Raw genomic sequence first — 13721 nt, forward strand, 5'->3', positions numbered from 1 at the left:
ATTCTGGAGTCTAAAAATCATCACATGCAAGGAAAACAAACCGCAGATATTCTCAGTTTGTCAGGGTGGCAAAAAGTTTTGGCCATAGTTCATACATTGGACCCAGGGGAAGGGGAGGGAAACCCATCCATGATCTCATTTTATGCCTTGTGAATTCAAGTGATGTGATCATTGATACTATCATATACAAAGCATTCACTGAACATGTAGCAGAGAAGTAGAGATATATGACTCCTGCCAGGATTTGAGAATCTGTTGTGAAAGGAAACCAGATTCTCTCTAGGGATGAAAAGTAGCACCTAATGCTCGCAAGCTAATGACTAGCTGTTTATCTGTGATTTATACAGTTATTGGCACACTGAGTGGGCCTTTTGGGCCTTTTCATTTGAGAAAAAAAGTCAGAACATTTCCCAAATACATTTATTAATGATGCCTGTGGCTGTTTGGAAACACACAAAAAGCTAATTAACAACTAACACCAGGTTATGCAAGTTCCAATCTCCCCAATGCCTGATGAAAAACATAGTGTGTTACTAGGATATACTGTCCTTACTAACAAAAAGAGATTTTCTTAAGTTGGTGCTAGGCTAACCTTTCAAATTCACATTTTTTGTGGTTTCAGTTACTCTTCAGGTAGCAATCAGAGTACTCAGAAAAAGTTTTCTCAGCTTTGCTGTCTTAAAGGGAACCACTGTAAAACAACTGATCATACATACAACTTTCCATTTCGATTTTACACAGTCATGCTTACATAATGTCACTCTTTCTTCTGCTGTCACTGAGGAGGACTTCAGCTATTTTAAGCTGAAGCCACAACAAACCCATTGTAGGTGTTTGAGAACACAGTATCATGCACATAACTTTGCTATTGATTGGGTTTATGGCATAAATGAGAAGGTCAATCATTTCACAACAAGCTTCGGTGGGATTATATAGAAATTCCAGCATACCAACCCTCTATTATATATAGCAAAACCCTGCATTCTTTACATTGTTTCAGAAAGGTCTGTGTAAGTATCTGAACAGTCCACCACATCAGTAGAAAGGAATGTTGTTCTAACCTGCAAAGCAGCTTCTGCAGTTGACACGAGAGCCTGTGGCAATCCCACAACAAAGGACTGAGCAGTGAAACTGCTTGTGTTCATAACATGAAAAATGCCTGACAAAAAACTGGACAATGGCTGCTGGAGGATGTGGAAGAGCTCTGAGGAGAAGAAAGCACTTACATTAGATGCATACAGTAAAGATCTGATAGACTGTCTGAAACATGAACGCCCTAATCTGCATTTCTTTTGCAGCTGTATTCAACAGTAAGGCTTTGCTTTTCTCACCTGTTTGTGCCTGCAAGTTATGAGCACTGTTGACAATGACTTGTTGAACTGTGGACACGACAGACGGCAATGAATCCCACATAGGAGTACCTTTGAAGGTTGAAAACAGAGCAGCTAACATCTTCTCCAACCTGTTGTTCAACAAACACAGTCAAATTAACATTCAAAACTGAGAGACAATAAGAAATAAATCTATTTTTAACATGCATGTTCATTGGTTTTCCCAGGGCATGCATGCATAAAAAATTTATATATAGCTTAAATGCAATGAAAGTTGCTTTGGAAAAATGAATTATGCCAAATGCAAAAATGTAAATATATGTGTGCTTTTGAATATATTAATGCTTGTCAAATCTTCAGCATAAGAAATAGACCGGCCCAACAACTACTACATCAGTGTTCATTTTAAAGTTGTCAAAGTTGTCAGAGAATCTGAGTATTATGGCCACATGGACTCTCTATGATTCTCTTGACTATATAAATGAAGCTTACTTGTCAAAGGTCAGCTGGTCAGCACTCCCAGAAAGGATCTGGACCAGAATGCCTACGGATTCTGTGACAGTCTGGGTGGACTCATTCATGAATGGTGACATAGAGCCCAGAAAGACTGCAAGCTGTGGAATCACAAAAAAGTTGAATGTTTGATACAAGTATACATAACACACTTATATTTGTGTGTGTGTGTGTGTGTGTATTGTATTTATTTACACAATAAATCAATACATATCATGATATGGCAACATTTTCTTGTCAAAAGATTTGTTAATTGTGAAGAAGCTGTCAATAACAGGCCTTTGAGAAATAAAAGCAATTTACCTGTTCTGTTATTTCATTTAGGCTGCCAAGACTGAAGTTGCCTAGGTTGTGCCACATGTTTGTATATCCTAAGAAAAAAAATATATAGTACATATATCTATGACAACTTGATAGAATAAAAAAAGAAACAAGGGTTTAAATAGTTTTATTAATGCATATCCAAACTAACAAACTGTTTTATAATGAATCCCGATTACAAACAAACACTAAACAGTGAACTTGCCTTCATTTGAGTTTAGAATATGCTCTGTGACCTTGAGTATCACAGAGATGATGGGCTGAGCTGTGTTGTTTGATGGCAGTGAATTCTGAAGCTCTCTCATCATATTCACAATGCTGAAAATGAAAAAGAAACACCAACTGTCATTACCTGTGCATACACAAATATATTTATTGCATTTACACTAAAATTCAAAAGATTGGGGTCAGTTTTTGAAAGACTCACCAAGGCTGCATTTATTTAATCTAAAAGGCTAAAACCGTAATACTGTGAAATATTAATATAATTTAAAATAGCTGTTCTTTTTAATATATTTTGTCATTGTGAAATATGTTTCTGTCACAGAAAAGCTGAATACAGCAGTGTCACATGATTGTTCATTAATCATATATGTAGATTTGGTGCTCAGAAACATTTCTTGTTATTATTAATGTTGAAAACTGTTGCGCTGCTTAATATTTTTTGTATAAACAGTGACACAATTTTGTCAGCATTTATCATGAATAGAAGGTTCAAAAGAATAACATTTATTTAGAATAGAAAACTTCTAAATAAATATTATTAATTACATTAGTCTAAGTAATTTTTTATGCATCCTGGCTAAATTAAATTATTAATTTATATTTTAAAAAAAAACATTCTTACTGACCCATAACTATTTAATGATAGTTTAGGGATGGATAGATGGATAAATTTATAAAAGGACAGATCTCTTTGTTTTTCAAAACATACTACAAATCTAAAAACAAAATAACAAATAAAAAAAACAAATGTGGCCGTGAAGGGCAAAACAGATTACAATTCTGAAAACAAAATAACAAATTACAAACTTAAATGCAAATCTAAAAAACAAAATAACAATTCAGAAAACACAACAACAATTCAGAAAACATTATAACAAGTCAGAAAACACAATGACAAATTCGAAAACAAAATAACAAGTCACAAAACACAATGACAAATCAGAGAAACCGGAAGAGGTAGGTATAGTTTGAGACAGCGCCATTGTTTTGGGATTACTCACTGCTGACTGGACGAGACATCTGTCAATCAACGCATACAGAAAGAACCAGTCGAAAAACAGCAGAGTCCTGGTAGAAAGTTCGGAGATGGTCTTAAAATAACTCGGTTTAAATGTATTATATGAACTGCGCTTACTATGGAATAAAACATACAGAGTGTCTATTTATGCTTTATCCAAATAACCTGCCTTATTGGCACTTTGGCACTGGCAGTTTGTTAGCTCCAGTGGCGTAGGTGATTAAGTGTGTGTCCTTGACTTTTTAACGTGATCAACCCGGGTTCAGTCCCACCTTTTGCGAAACTTTTTTTTCTCCCTTTTCAAATCTCTTATAACGCATCGTAAAGGCATTTATTTTCAATAAAAATTGAGAAAATAAACAAAAAGGTGAAAATAAAGTATAGGGTAGGGTTAGGGTAGGTGTAGGGAGGGCTTTATTGTACCAATAAGGTGGCATCCATTTAATAATTTTAATTTAAATTACAATTTACACTCAATACGTTATTATTGCATACTGTTTTATAATGTACTACTATACTGAAGAGCAGATAATTGCCACTATTTGCAACAAGTAGTATACATAGCAAAAAATCCTGCTATTTTAACAGTGTAAATAGGAATTTGCACTTAGTGTAAATAGCATATTGCTAAAAATACTGCTATTTTCACTTAGTGTAAATAGAATCGATTGCTAATACGAGATTTGAAAAGGGAGAAAAAAAAGTTCGGCAAAAGTTGGGATCGAACCCAGATCGATTGCATCAAAAAGCCAAAGACGCACCCTTAACCACCTGCACTACTAGAGCTAACAAAGTACCAATACCAAAATGCTAATAAGGCAGGTTGTATGGACAAAGTTTAAATAGACACTCCGTATGTTTTATTCCATAGTAAGCGCAATTCATACAATACATTTAAACTGAGCTACTTTAAGACCTTCTCCGAACTTTCTACCAGGACTGTTTTTGGCTTTTTCTTTCTGTATGCGTTGATTGACAGATGTCTCGTCCAGTCAGCAGTGAGTAATCCCAAACCAATGGTGCTGTCTCAAACTATACCTACCTCTTCCGGTTTGTCTGATTTGTCATTGTGTTTTGTGACGTGTTGTTTTGTTTTCGGATTTGTCGTTGTGTTTTATGACTTTTTTTTTTTTTAATTTGTCATTGTGTTTTCTGACTTGTTATAATGTTTTCAGAATTGTTGTTGTGTTTTCTAAATTGTTATTTTGTTTTTTAGATTTGCATTTGCGTTTGTAATTTGTTATTTTGTTTTCAGAATTGTAATCTGTTTTGCCCTTCATGGTCACCGTACTGTACATAAGCCTCTAAGTGCAGTTTAAAATTTTCTTCTAAAATTACCTTTTTTATTAGGCTCCTATGTTTAGTTTCAGTAATTTCCCTTTAATGGCAATGAATAGGTTCGTTAGATTGCCATTTAAGTGAAATAACTGGATATAAACATAGGAGCTGATAAATATTCTCATTTTAGAAGAAATTTTCAAACGGCACTTTGAGGCTTTTGCATCTGAACTCTTCATACAGTGTATATACACACACACACACACACACACACACACACACACACACACACACACACACACACACACACACACACACACACACATACATATGTGTGTATACAAAAATATATAGTCTATACTTACACTTCATTCCATTTGTCTGGTCCAGCAGATTGGGAGACGGTCTGTAAATACGTTAAAATGCTGTTTTTCATGGGAACCAACACCTCAGCCACCTCTGCTGGCAAAAGGCCATGAATAGCTCCCCCTACCATCTGGACAGTCTCCTGTGTGAGGTGATTAGCTTGCATGTTGTATATATTGGGGTTCAGGATCAGCTGAAGTGAACCATTAAATGCACCAAAAATATTGTTAACCACATCCTGAGGTAGAGCTCCAGTTTCATTTGAAATACTCTCCAAAACTACTCTGATAGTGCTAATGATGGCTTCTGTGAAGTTTTCACTTTGGAGACCACCATCAGTGCTAGACACCTGTAGAGCGTAGGTTAGTCTCTGAGACACCTGTTCAGCAACAGCGAGGAAGGCTTTGTCCTCGGGGGAGAGTAGGGGGGCCATGGCTTGCAAAAGTTGGTCAAGATTCACCCCAGCTGCAGCAAGATCGACAGAGCTAACGTTCCCCTGGAAGATTGGAGCAAGTGCCATTGTCAGTTGTTGGTTAATGATCCAGTCCTTTGTCAAGTTGCCTCCATTTGAGCTCAGAAGGTTTTCTGTGAGCTTGATTATCATTGGTATGATGGGCTGAGCTGTGCTGTTTGATGGTAGGGAATTCTGAAGCTCTGTCATCACATTTATAATGCTAAAAAAGGAAAAGAACATCAGTACATCTGTGGTAATTCCTCCAAATATACATGCAGTACATACATATATACAAATGATATTAGAAAATGTGAGTGAAATGAAGAGAAATAACAACAAGTAACAAATATATAGTATCTACACTTACAGTTCATTCCAAAGATCAAATCCAGCAGGTTGTGAGATGTTATTCAGATAGGATAAAATGCTGTTTTTAATGGGAACCAACACCTCAGCTGCCTGTGCTGGTAAAAGGGTATGAATTGCTCCCTCTACCATCTGGATAGTCTCCTGTGTTAGGGCAATAGCTTGGGCATAGCTCATATTGGGGCTCAGGATCAGCTGAAGTGAACCATTAAAAGCACCAAAAATACTGTTAACCACATCCTGAGGTAGAGCTCCATTTTCATTTGAAATACTCTCCAGAACTACTCTGACAGTGCTAATGATGGCTTCTGTGAAGTTTTCACTTTGGAGACCACCATCAGTGCTAGACACCTGTAGAGCATAGGTTAGTCTCTGAGACACCTGTTCAGCGACAGCGAGGAAGGCTTTGTCCTCGGGGGAGAGAAGGGGGGCCATGGCTTGCAAAAGTTGGTCAAGATTCACCCCAGCTGCAGCAAGATCGACAGAGCTAATTTCCCACTGGAAGACTGGAGCAAGTGCCATTGTCAGTTGTTGGTTAATGATCCAGTCCTTGGTCAAGTTGCCTCCATTTGAGCTCAGAAGGTTTTCTGTGAGCTTGATTATCATTGGTATGATGGGCTGAGCTGTGCTGTTTGATGGTAGGGAATTCTGAAGCTCTTTCATCACATTTATAATGCTAAAAAAGGAAAAGAACATCAGTACATCAGTGGTAGTTCCTCCAAATATACATGCAGTACATACATACACATATATATATATATATATATATATATACACAAATGATATTAGACAATGTGAATGAAACGAAGAGAAATAACAACAAGTAACAAATATATAGTATCTACACTTACAGTTCATTCCAAAGATCAAATCCAGCAGGTTGTGAGATGTTATTCAGATAGGATAAAATGATGTTTTTAATGGGAACCAACACCTCAGCTGCCTGTGCTGGTAAAAGGGTATGAATCGCTCCCTCTACCATCTGGATAGTCTCCTGTGTTAGGGTAATAGCTTGGGCATAGCTCATATTGGGGCTCAGGATCAGCTGAAGTGAACCATTAAAAGCACCAAAAATATTGTTAACCACATCCTGAGGTAGAGCTCCAGTTTCATTTGAAATACTCTCCAGAACTACTCTGACAGTGCTAATGATGGCTTCTGTGAAGTTTTCACTTTGGAGACCACCATCAGTGCTAGACACCTGTAGAGCGTAGGTTAGTCTCTGAGACACCTGTTCAGCAACAGCGAGGAAGGCTTTGTCCTCAGGGGAGAGTAGGGGGGCCATGGCTTGCAAAAGTTGGTCAATATTCACCCCAGCTGCAGCAAGATCTACTGGCCTCACATGAGTCAAGTTCTGGATCTGATTCATTGCTATTGTCACCATATCTGCTTCTGCATTGTTGAGTGCCACCTGCATTTCAGTCATGCGTTTCAGTTGATGGAGAATCTCTGCAAACATACTGCCACTGGTGGCATTTCCAAGCTTGTTTAAATACCACAGTGTGATTTCTCCATACACCTTCTGTGCATACTGTCCCTGCACCATCAATGTCGAGTTAATTGTGTGGTATGGGTATTGTTCTCTGAAAACTTTTTTTATGAGGTCTTCCAGAATGTTGAGCTCATTTTTAATATCAGTGATGTTCTCCATATCAAGTCCTTGAAGGTTTTGGCTAATAGCTGACAGTGTAGTTATCAGCACCTCTTCTGTCAGTGCAAGTGGGTCAGATCCAGAAATGGACATGTTATTTAGTTTCTGATACTCTACTGAAATGATGTTAAGCCAATTATTAAGAGTCATTTGAGCATTCTCTGCCACAGGTATTACTCCAAGTAAACCAGAGGCAGTCTGGATGAGCTGAAGGACACATTCGACCTGTCCATTAGTAGGAGGCTTTTGGGGAGACTGTGTGGTTTGAGTGTTCATGCATTGTGGGATTTGAATGCCCATTTTCAGAGTCTTCAGTATGGATGCTGACCAATTAGAATGAATTACTGAATTGACTTGTTCTAATTCAGAAATGGTGAGATTGGAGGCTTGTAAAACTTGACTGATGTTGAAAACAGAAGATGCATAAGCCTGCTCAAGAAGATACTGAATCTTCCTGAAAATTTCCATTGAGGCTTCTGCTGGCCGGGACATGTTCCATGGCAGGAGCAGAGCGAGAACATCAAGCACAACAGGGAGAGTCATATTACCCTGAAGAGGTGTAATTGGGATGGTCACATTATTTCCAAATGCAAGAATTGCTCCAAGATTATCGAAGACATTCTGGACATCAGCAACACAGTCCTGGCCAAGAGCTGAACAGATCTCCAGATCTCGAATGAGGGCATGAGTCCTATTTAGGACTGCTTCTAACTGATACTGCTGCTCTGGAGGCAAGACGGCTCCAAGTTGGCTCAAAATAGCTTGAAGAACTGCAAAACTATCCTCTACATTTAGAATCTGGATGGACCCATTGTTCAAGACCTGAAGGATGCCCATGATGACTGGGTGCATGCTGGTTGTTTGGGAACCTCCTGACAACAGGTTCTCTATCTGCCCCAGTCCAAGAGCTGCCATGATGTCATTTAACAGAGTGAGCGAGAGCTGAGTGTCAAACTGTTGTGTGGATTGAATGTTGGAGAGGAGCTGAATTTCTTTATCAACTATATTAATGAGGTTCAGCAACAAGTCTTGTAGCGAGATGTCACTACCAAGGAGCTGACCTGGTAGGCCATTGTCAATGACTTGCTGTAAAAGTGGCATGTAACTGTTTTGGAGGAGAGCCACTATCCCCTGGAGAGGTCTAAAATCAAATGAAAAAGGTGGAATTGAAAGTCATTGTCTATAACAAAATAATCTACATTGTATCACCAATGGGACTTTTTATGTAATCTGATATATTTTGAATATCAAGTATGCACCTAGTAGTACATAAGTTGAATATAAAATTACTTTGGTATCAATAAATTCTTCGCAGTAAATAGTCACTACCTCAGCAGGCTGTCAGGTTCTCTTGACACTTCAGAGATCAAAGATTGAATCAGTGGAACAGCTGTTTCCCAGGTAAAGCCAGTCTGACAGTTGAAGGCAGAGGGAAGAAGTGTGCCTGCAAAAAAGTGTGCACAATTCACTGCATATTATTTATAGTACGGCTGAAATAAATAAAATACTGATCTTGCAATATATTTAGTGATTCTACTATGAACTGATAGATTGATTGGTAGCATAACACTTTGCCATACATTGTGAAAGTTACACATATTTCATATCAATAAATTGGCATAACTTTACAATAAGGTTTAATCTGTTCAAATGGGTTAATGCATTAGGTATCATGAACAATTATACAAAGAATATATTTAAAACATTAAATGTCATACTGTCATTTTAATTGATAACGATATGAAATCATACAACTGCACAACATAATCTTATATTAAGAAACTAAGTTAACCAATTTATCCAATATTCATCATTTTTTTACACTCACAGTTTGGTGATGCAGTGGCATTAGGTTGGTAGGTCAAAATCCAATAAGCCATATGGAAATATGGTTCCATGGAGGGCCACAGATAGCTGTTCTCAAGCAGAGAACCCATGTTCTCAAATGTACCAGTAGCCCTGTTTCACAAAAAATTTAAATTCAAATAAATATATAAAATGCATTTAATAAGTGATAAAGGTACTTAGTTAGACATAGCTCTGTTTCTACGGGGACTGTTTTAGTGTGGTTCAGCATTTGATACAATTATAAACAAGCAAAATCCTAGTTACATAGTAGTTATTGACAATTACTAGGTTTCTGACCTGGTCAAAAGAATCTGGGAAAATCCAACTGAAATGTTCCCAGGGATCCAAGCTACAAAATAGTTCTCATTAAGTACAGTTTGCAAGTTCTGGAGGCCAGTGACATACTGCAGGGTGGTTGTGTACAGGCTGTGCCACTCTGCCATAAGTATTGAGGGTGTGACATTGTACATTACAGTTCCATGCACAGCACCAACCAACTGCTGGACCTGTAAAAACACATTTAGTTTAGGCAGTAATATAATGGTTAATTTCCATTTTTTTGTCAAATAATAACAAAGTTAAAAATGTTCTGGCCATCACTTCTAAATAAACCCCCTTACCTTCTCAGTTACTGGCAAAAGTGATGTTAACAGCATTTCCTCAAGACGTGTGTCATTTCCAGCGCAAACTAGAGTGCCCCACAACTGAAGGTCTATAGAGCTGTATGCTGACATCCAAGCCCAGGGAGCAGAAAGGTCTTTGCAGCTAGTGTGACCCTCTAGAACCTGTATGAAAATATTAGAGGACACCCAATATGACAAATGAAGACTTTAATGAAAACTACAAGAAGCACACACTTAGACTTTTTTGACCCACATTGGCCACAGTTTGCAGGATAGAGTCCATGGCATGGTCAGCCCAGGCCTTAGCAAAGGTCTCATTCTCCATCAGAGAAAGGAAGGCCTCCTGGACATACTTGGCATCCCTCAGGACCACGTTAATGTATGCTGTGAAACAGATAATGATAATTTAGTCAATCAGTGTGTCAAGCATTGGAAGTTGTTTGCATTGCATAATTCTCTGCACATGCTGATACATACGTAGCTGTACTTCCATTGCAGCTCTCGCCACCTGCATGGATGAATGGCCAGCCATCATGAAAGTCTGAATGTATTCCCAGCCAGGCATGCCTTGTAGAAAATCAAATGCTGTATTGCTTAATCCGAAGACTCTGTATGGGAAAATGGTGAATAGGTTGGACTTTAGGTTCAAGACCTTTAAAAACAGATTTGTTTTCCTCATTCAGATGTCAAAATTAAAAAAAAAGAGTTGTATAAGAGCCTGGGTTTGTTTTTTGTTTTTTTGTATAAAATCCATATTCATATAAAAAGTAGTGGACTAATACTTAAACTCTCTTGTTAAACCAGCAGTTACAAGCAGTTGCACAATGTAGGTGAAAACATGGTGTATCTGTATAGTTTGACTGATTTAAAAATCTAACTACCAAAGTAAAAAAAAAAAAAAAACTACATCCTGGAAGCATACTCTATGGTATTTAAGCACAAATTCATCTGTCACATGGCATAACCGAACTAGATTTGGCAGATGCCACCACAGACAGAATGCATGACATGCACTCATTCTCAAAAACTAGCAACCAAAACTATGAAAGGTAAGAGAAAATACAACCCATGCAATACAATAAATATGGGTTTGATACTGTGTTGGGTCATCACTTGATATGAAATACGGATCCAAAGGATAACTGTATTTGTTACAGAAAAACAGATCAGTTTTACATTTAATTACTGCTATCTAATTCCATCTAAACACATGCAAAGTAGTCAGGGTTGACATACAATTGTTCCCCCAGGCTCTGTGGCTGAGCATCACTGCTGCGCTGGGACCTGGTGTGTTTGAGAACAGCATCCAGGCTCGATGGAGAGACTAGGCCCAGCAAGCTGCTGAACACCTCCTCAGTGAAGGCCAAGTCTGCCGAGGCAGAGTTCTGACTCCAGGTCAACAGCACCTATAGGGATGAGACATGAAGATGTTATTGGTACAGATGTATTTAGTAACAGCATGCATAATTTAAATGTAACGCAGAATTAAAGGCCTATGCAAGTGGGTTTGTTCCAAATATAGTATGCAATATTTGTATGTAATTGTCAATGTGACAGTTCTACTAATTACTCTGCATGGTATTTATCATGTGCTGCATGACTTTTGAATTTAAAATCATGGTGATTGGATATTGTTGTGGAGTTCCCTCTGTGGTGAGGGGAATATCTAATTGGTGTTCCCTGAGGACTGCTGCTTTTTATGCAATCAGTCTCAGTGCTGATAGCGTGTTGTTTTGTGTTTAGTGGGTTTCCTGGGTAACAATTGCAGCTGATGTTTGTGTGTTTTTGCTCAAGATAGCAGATAGGGAAGAGGAACTGCAAATGAGAGTTTTTCACCCTCTCAACTACAACACAGGTTAGTAAAGTCCAAGGAGAAAGTGTAATTTAATATGGCTTATTTCTAAAAATAGAAAAGCAGTATTAGTAGATACCTATATTAAGGAAATGTACCTGTTCAACAACTTTCCATGTATTTATCCCTTCAAATATCTTGCCCGCTTCCCAACTCCAACAATAGGTTGCGGTGATGTTTTGGTCGCACAAAAAGGTACGAAAATCTGCCTCGTAGAAAAGCACTTGAATCTGAGAAGATCAAAATATGTGTGAATTATTGTGTAGTTATTAGTGTTTGTTTGTACAGTATAAATTCCTAATCTTAAACAATATAAAACAGTTGGGCTGGTTCTCCCAAAACCTAGCCTACATAAGCAACATAAGAGCATTATAAGTCAATCCCCATGTGGAAAAATGTTGCAATATATCTTTTGTGAACTATTTTTATTGTGCGTCATTGCTAATCAAGCTCTCATTTTGTCAGTTTATGCAATTTCTCCATATTGAAATGTTAAGAATAAATATTAAAAAGTCATACAATAACTAAATGTATCAATCAAGAGTTTAATGCTAGAGTATCATGTTGTTGTTAACTTAGTAACACACTAACACTAAACTCTGAAATCAAGTGTAATACGAAATGAATAAAGAAGAATCACTAAATATAACTTGCGAACAGAATATTCGTATTGTGCATCATTTCTAATCATACCCTATTTCTAAATTTGTGCAAAAAGTGTGAAAATATGTGTATATTTAATGCACATAAAATTCTAGCCTTAGCAAGGCAATCACTGCCATTTCCTCCACAGGATAATATTAAAAACAATACAAAACTTGAGATGTGGTGCATATGACACTAGTGGAAAAAGAAATACACAAGACAACTTTTGATGCATGCATATACACTGTTGGATGTAGTTTGTGGACAAATTAAACATAAGTTAAAGTGTAAAAAAGTGTTTCAAAGGAATTTATTTTCTCAAAGTCTATGGAGCTTTTGGCTTTATGCACATAGTTGAATAAACACTCCTTTTCTGAACAAAGCCTACCTTATCGAGAGGAATCTGGATTTGGTTGATAAGGTCTTTTATGTCTGAGCTAAGTAGAGGAATGCTGCTTGGGGTCATGACATCACTCAGTTTGAAATACACATCTGTTTAAAACAAGAGAAAAATGTAACAGCACTTTTGACCAACATACAGTATGAGAGCTCTTGAGGCAGACAGCATTCTAAAGCACTTGAAAGATGCATGTCACTCCACATTTTTGGGAACATGCTGGTCAAAATACCAGAGTGTAAGTTAATTCTAAAGTGTGTAATTTCTGTGTCAGTAGCATGACAAATGGATTTGTAAAAAATGACTGTTTTCAAACTGGTTTCTGGAACACTCCCCCTGCCTCCCAATAGTCAAACAACCAGACAATTAACCTATGAATGGCTTCAATATGAATAATTGTGCATATGAAACAGGGATAAAAATATAGAAATAAAATAACAAAAAAATACACCCTTGATTTTAAGTATTCATATAATAAAATCAACTTTCTTTTATGAAAACAGGCTGAAATTGTCATGTGATGATCATTTTTCACCTTGCCAAGTAGGATGCTCACCTTTTATAAGACAGGGTGTGGTGCACATAGAACACGTAGTCCAGGCTGGTTTTGACAATAGACTCATTGGTCTCTAAATCCCCTAATAATCAACATCTCCCCTAAGATAGTAAGCAACCTGGCAGCCAGCAACCTGAGGTTAAGAACCTTACTCAAAGGCAGAATGGTAGTAACCATACATGTTCTGTATAACAACCTTGCCTGTTTATCCTTCTCTAATGAAAATGTTAAAAATAAATCTCATACAATAAATTCAACATGTCCAAATGAAAAACTA

General features: G+C 37.4%; 1 protein-coding gene across 1 annotated transcript in view; it reads right to left on the reverse strand.

Moving 5' to 3' along the window:
* Nucleotides 1-13721, reverse strand: part of LOC109091145 — a 63846-nt gene that overhangs the window by 38181 nt on the left and 11944 nt on the right. The window contains exons 10-26 of the mRNA XM_042730524.1: nucleotides 12880-12983; nucleotides 11945-12076; nucleotides 11231-11400; nucleotides 10472-10602; nucleotides 10248-10378; nucleotides 9992-10156; nucleotides 9669-9877; nucleotides 9352-9482; nucleotides 8853-8967; nucleotides 6724-8664; nucleotides 5874-6548; nucleotides 5052-5726; nucleotides 2371-2483; nucleotides 2148-2215; nucleotides 1824-1945; nucleotides 1332-1462; nucleotides 1062-1204 (exon numbers count right to left, since the gene is read on the reverse strand). Coding sequence (XP_042586458.1) covers nucleotides 1062-1204; nucleotides 1332-1462; nucleotides 1824-1945; nucleotides 2148-2215; nucleotides 2371-2483; nucleotides 5052-5726; nucleotides 5874-6548; nucleotides 6724-8664; nucleotides 8853-8967; nucleotides 9352-9482; nucleotides 9669-9877; nucleotides 9992-10156; nucleotides 10248-10378; nucleotides 10472-10602; nucleotides 11231-11400; nucleotides 11945-12076; nucleotides 12880-12983 — 5156 coding nt within the window. The remainder of the gene's footprint in view (nucleotides 1-1061; nucleotides 1205-1331; nucleotides 1463-1823; nucleotides 1946-2147; nucleotides 2216-2370; nucleotides 2484-5051; nucleotides 5727-5873; nucleotides 6549-6723; nucleotides 8665-8852; nucleotides 8968-9351; nucleotides 9483-9668; nucleotides 9878-9991; nucleotides 10157-10247; nucleotides 10379-10471; nucleotides 10603-11230; nucleotides 11401-11944; nucleotides 12077-12879; nucleotides 12984-13721) is intronic.

This window comes from Cyprinus carpio, chromosome B9 (assembly GCF_018340385.1).
Source record: "Cyprinus carpio isolate SPL01 chromosome B9, ASM1834038v1, whole genome shotgun sequence".
NCBI lineage: Eukaryota > Metazoa > Chordata > Actinopteri > Cypriniformes > Cyprinidae > Cyprinus > Cyprinus carpio.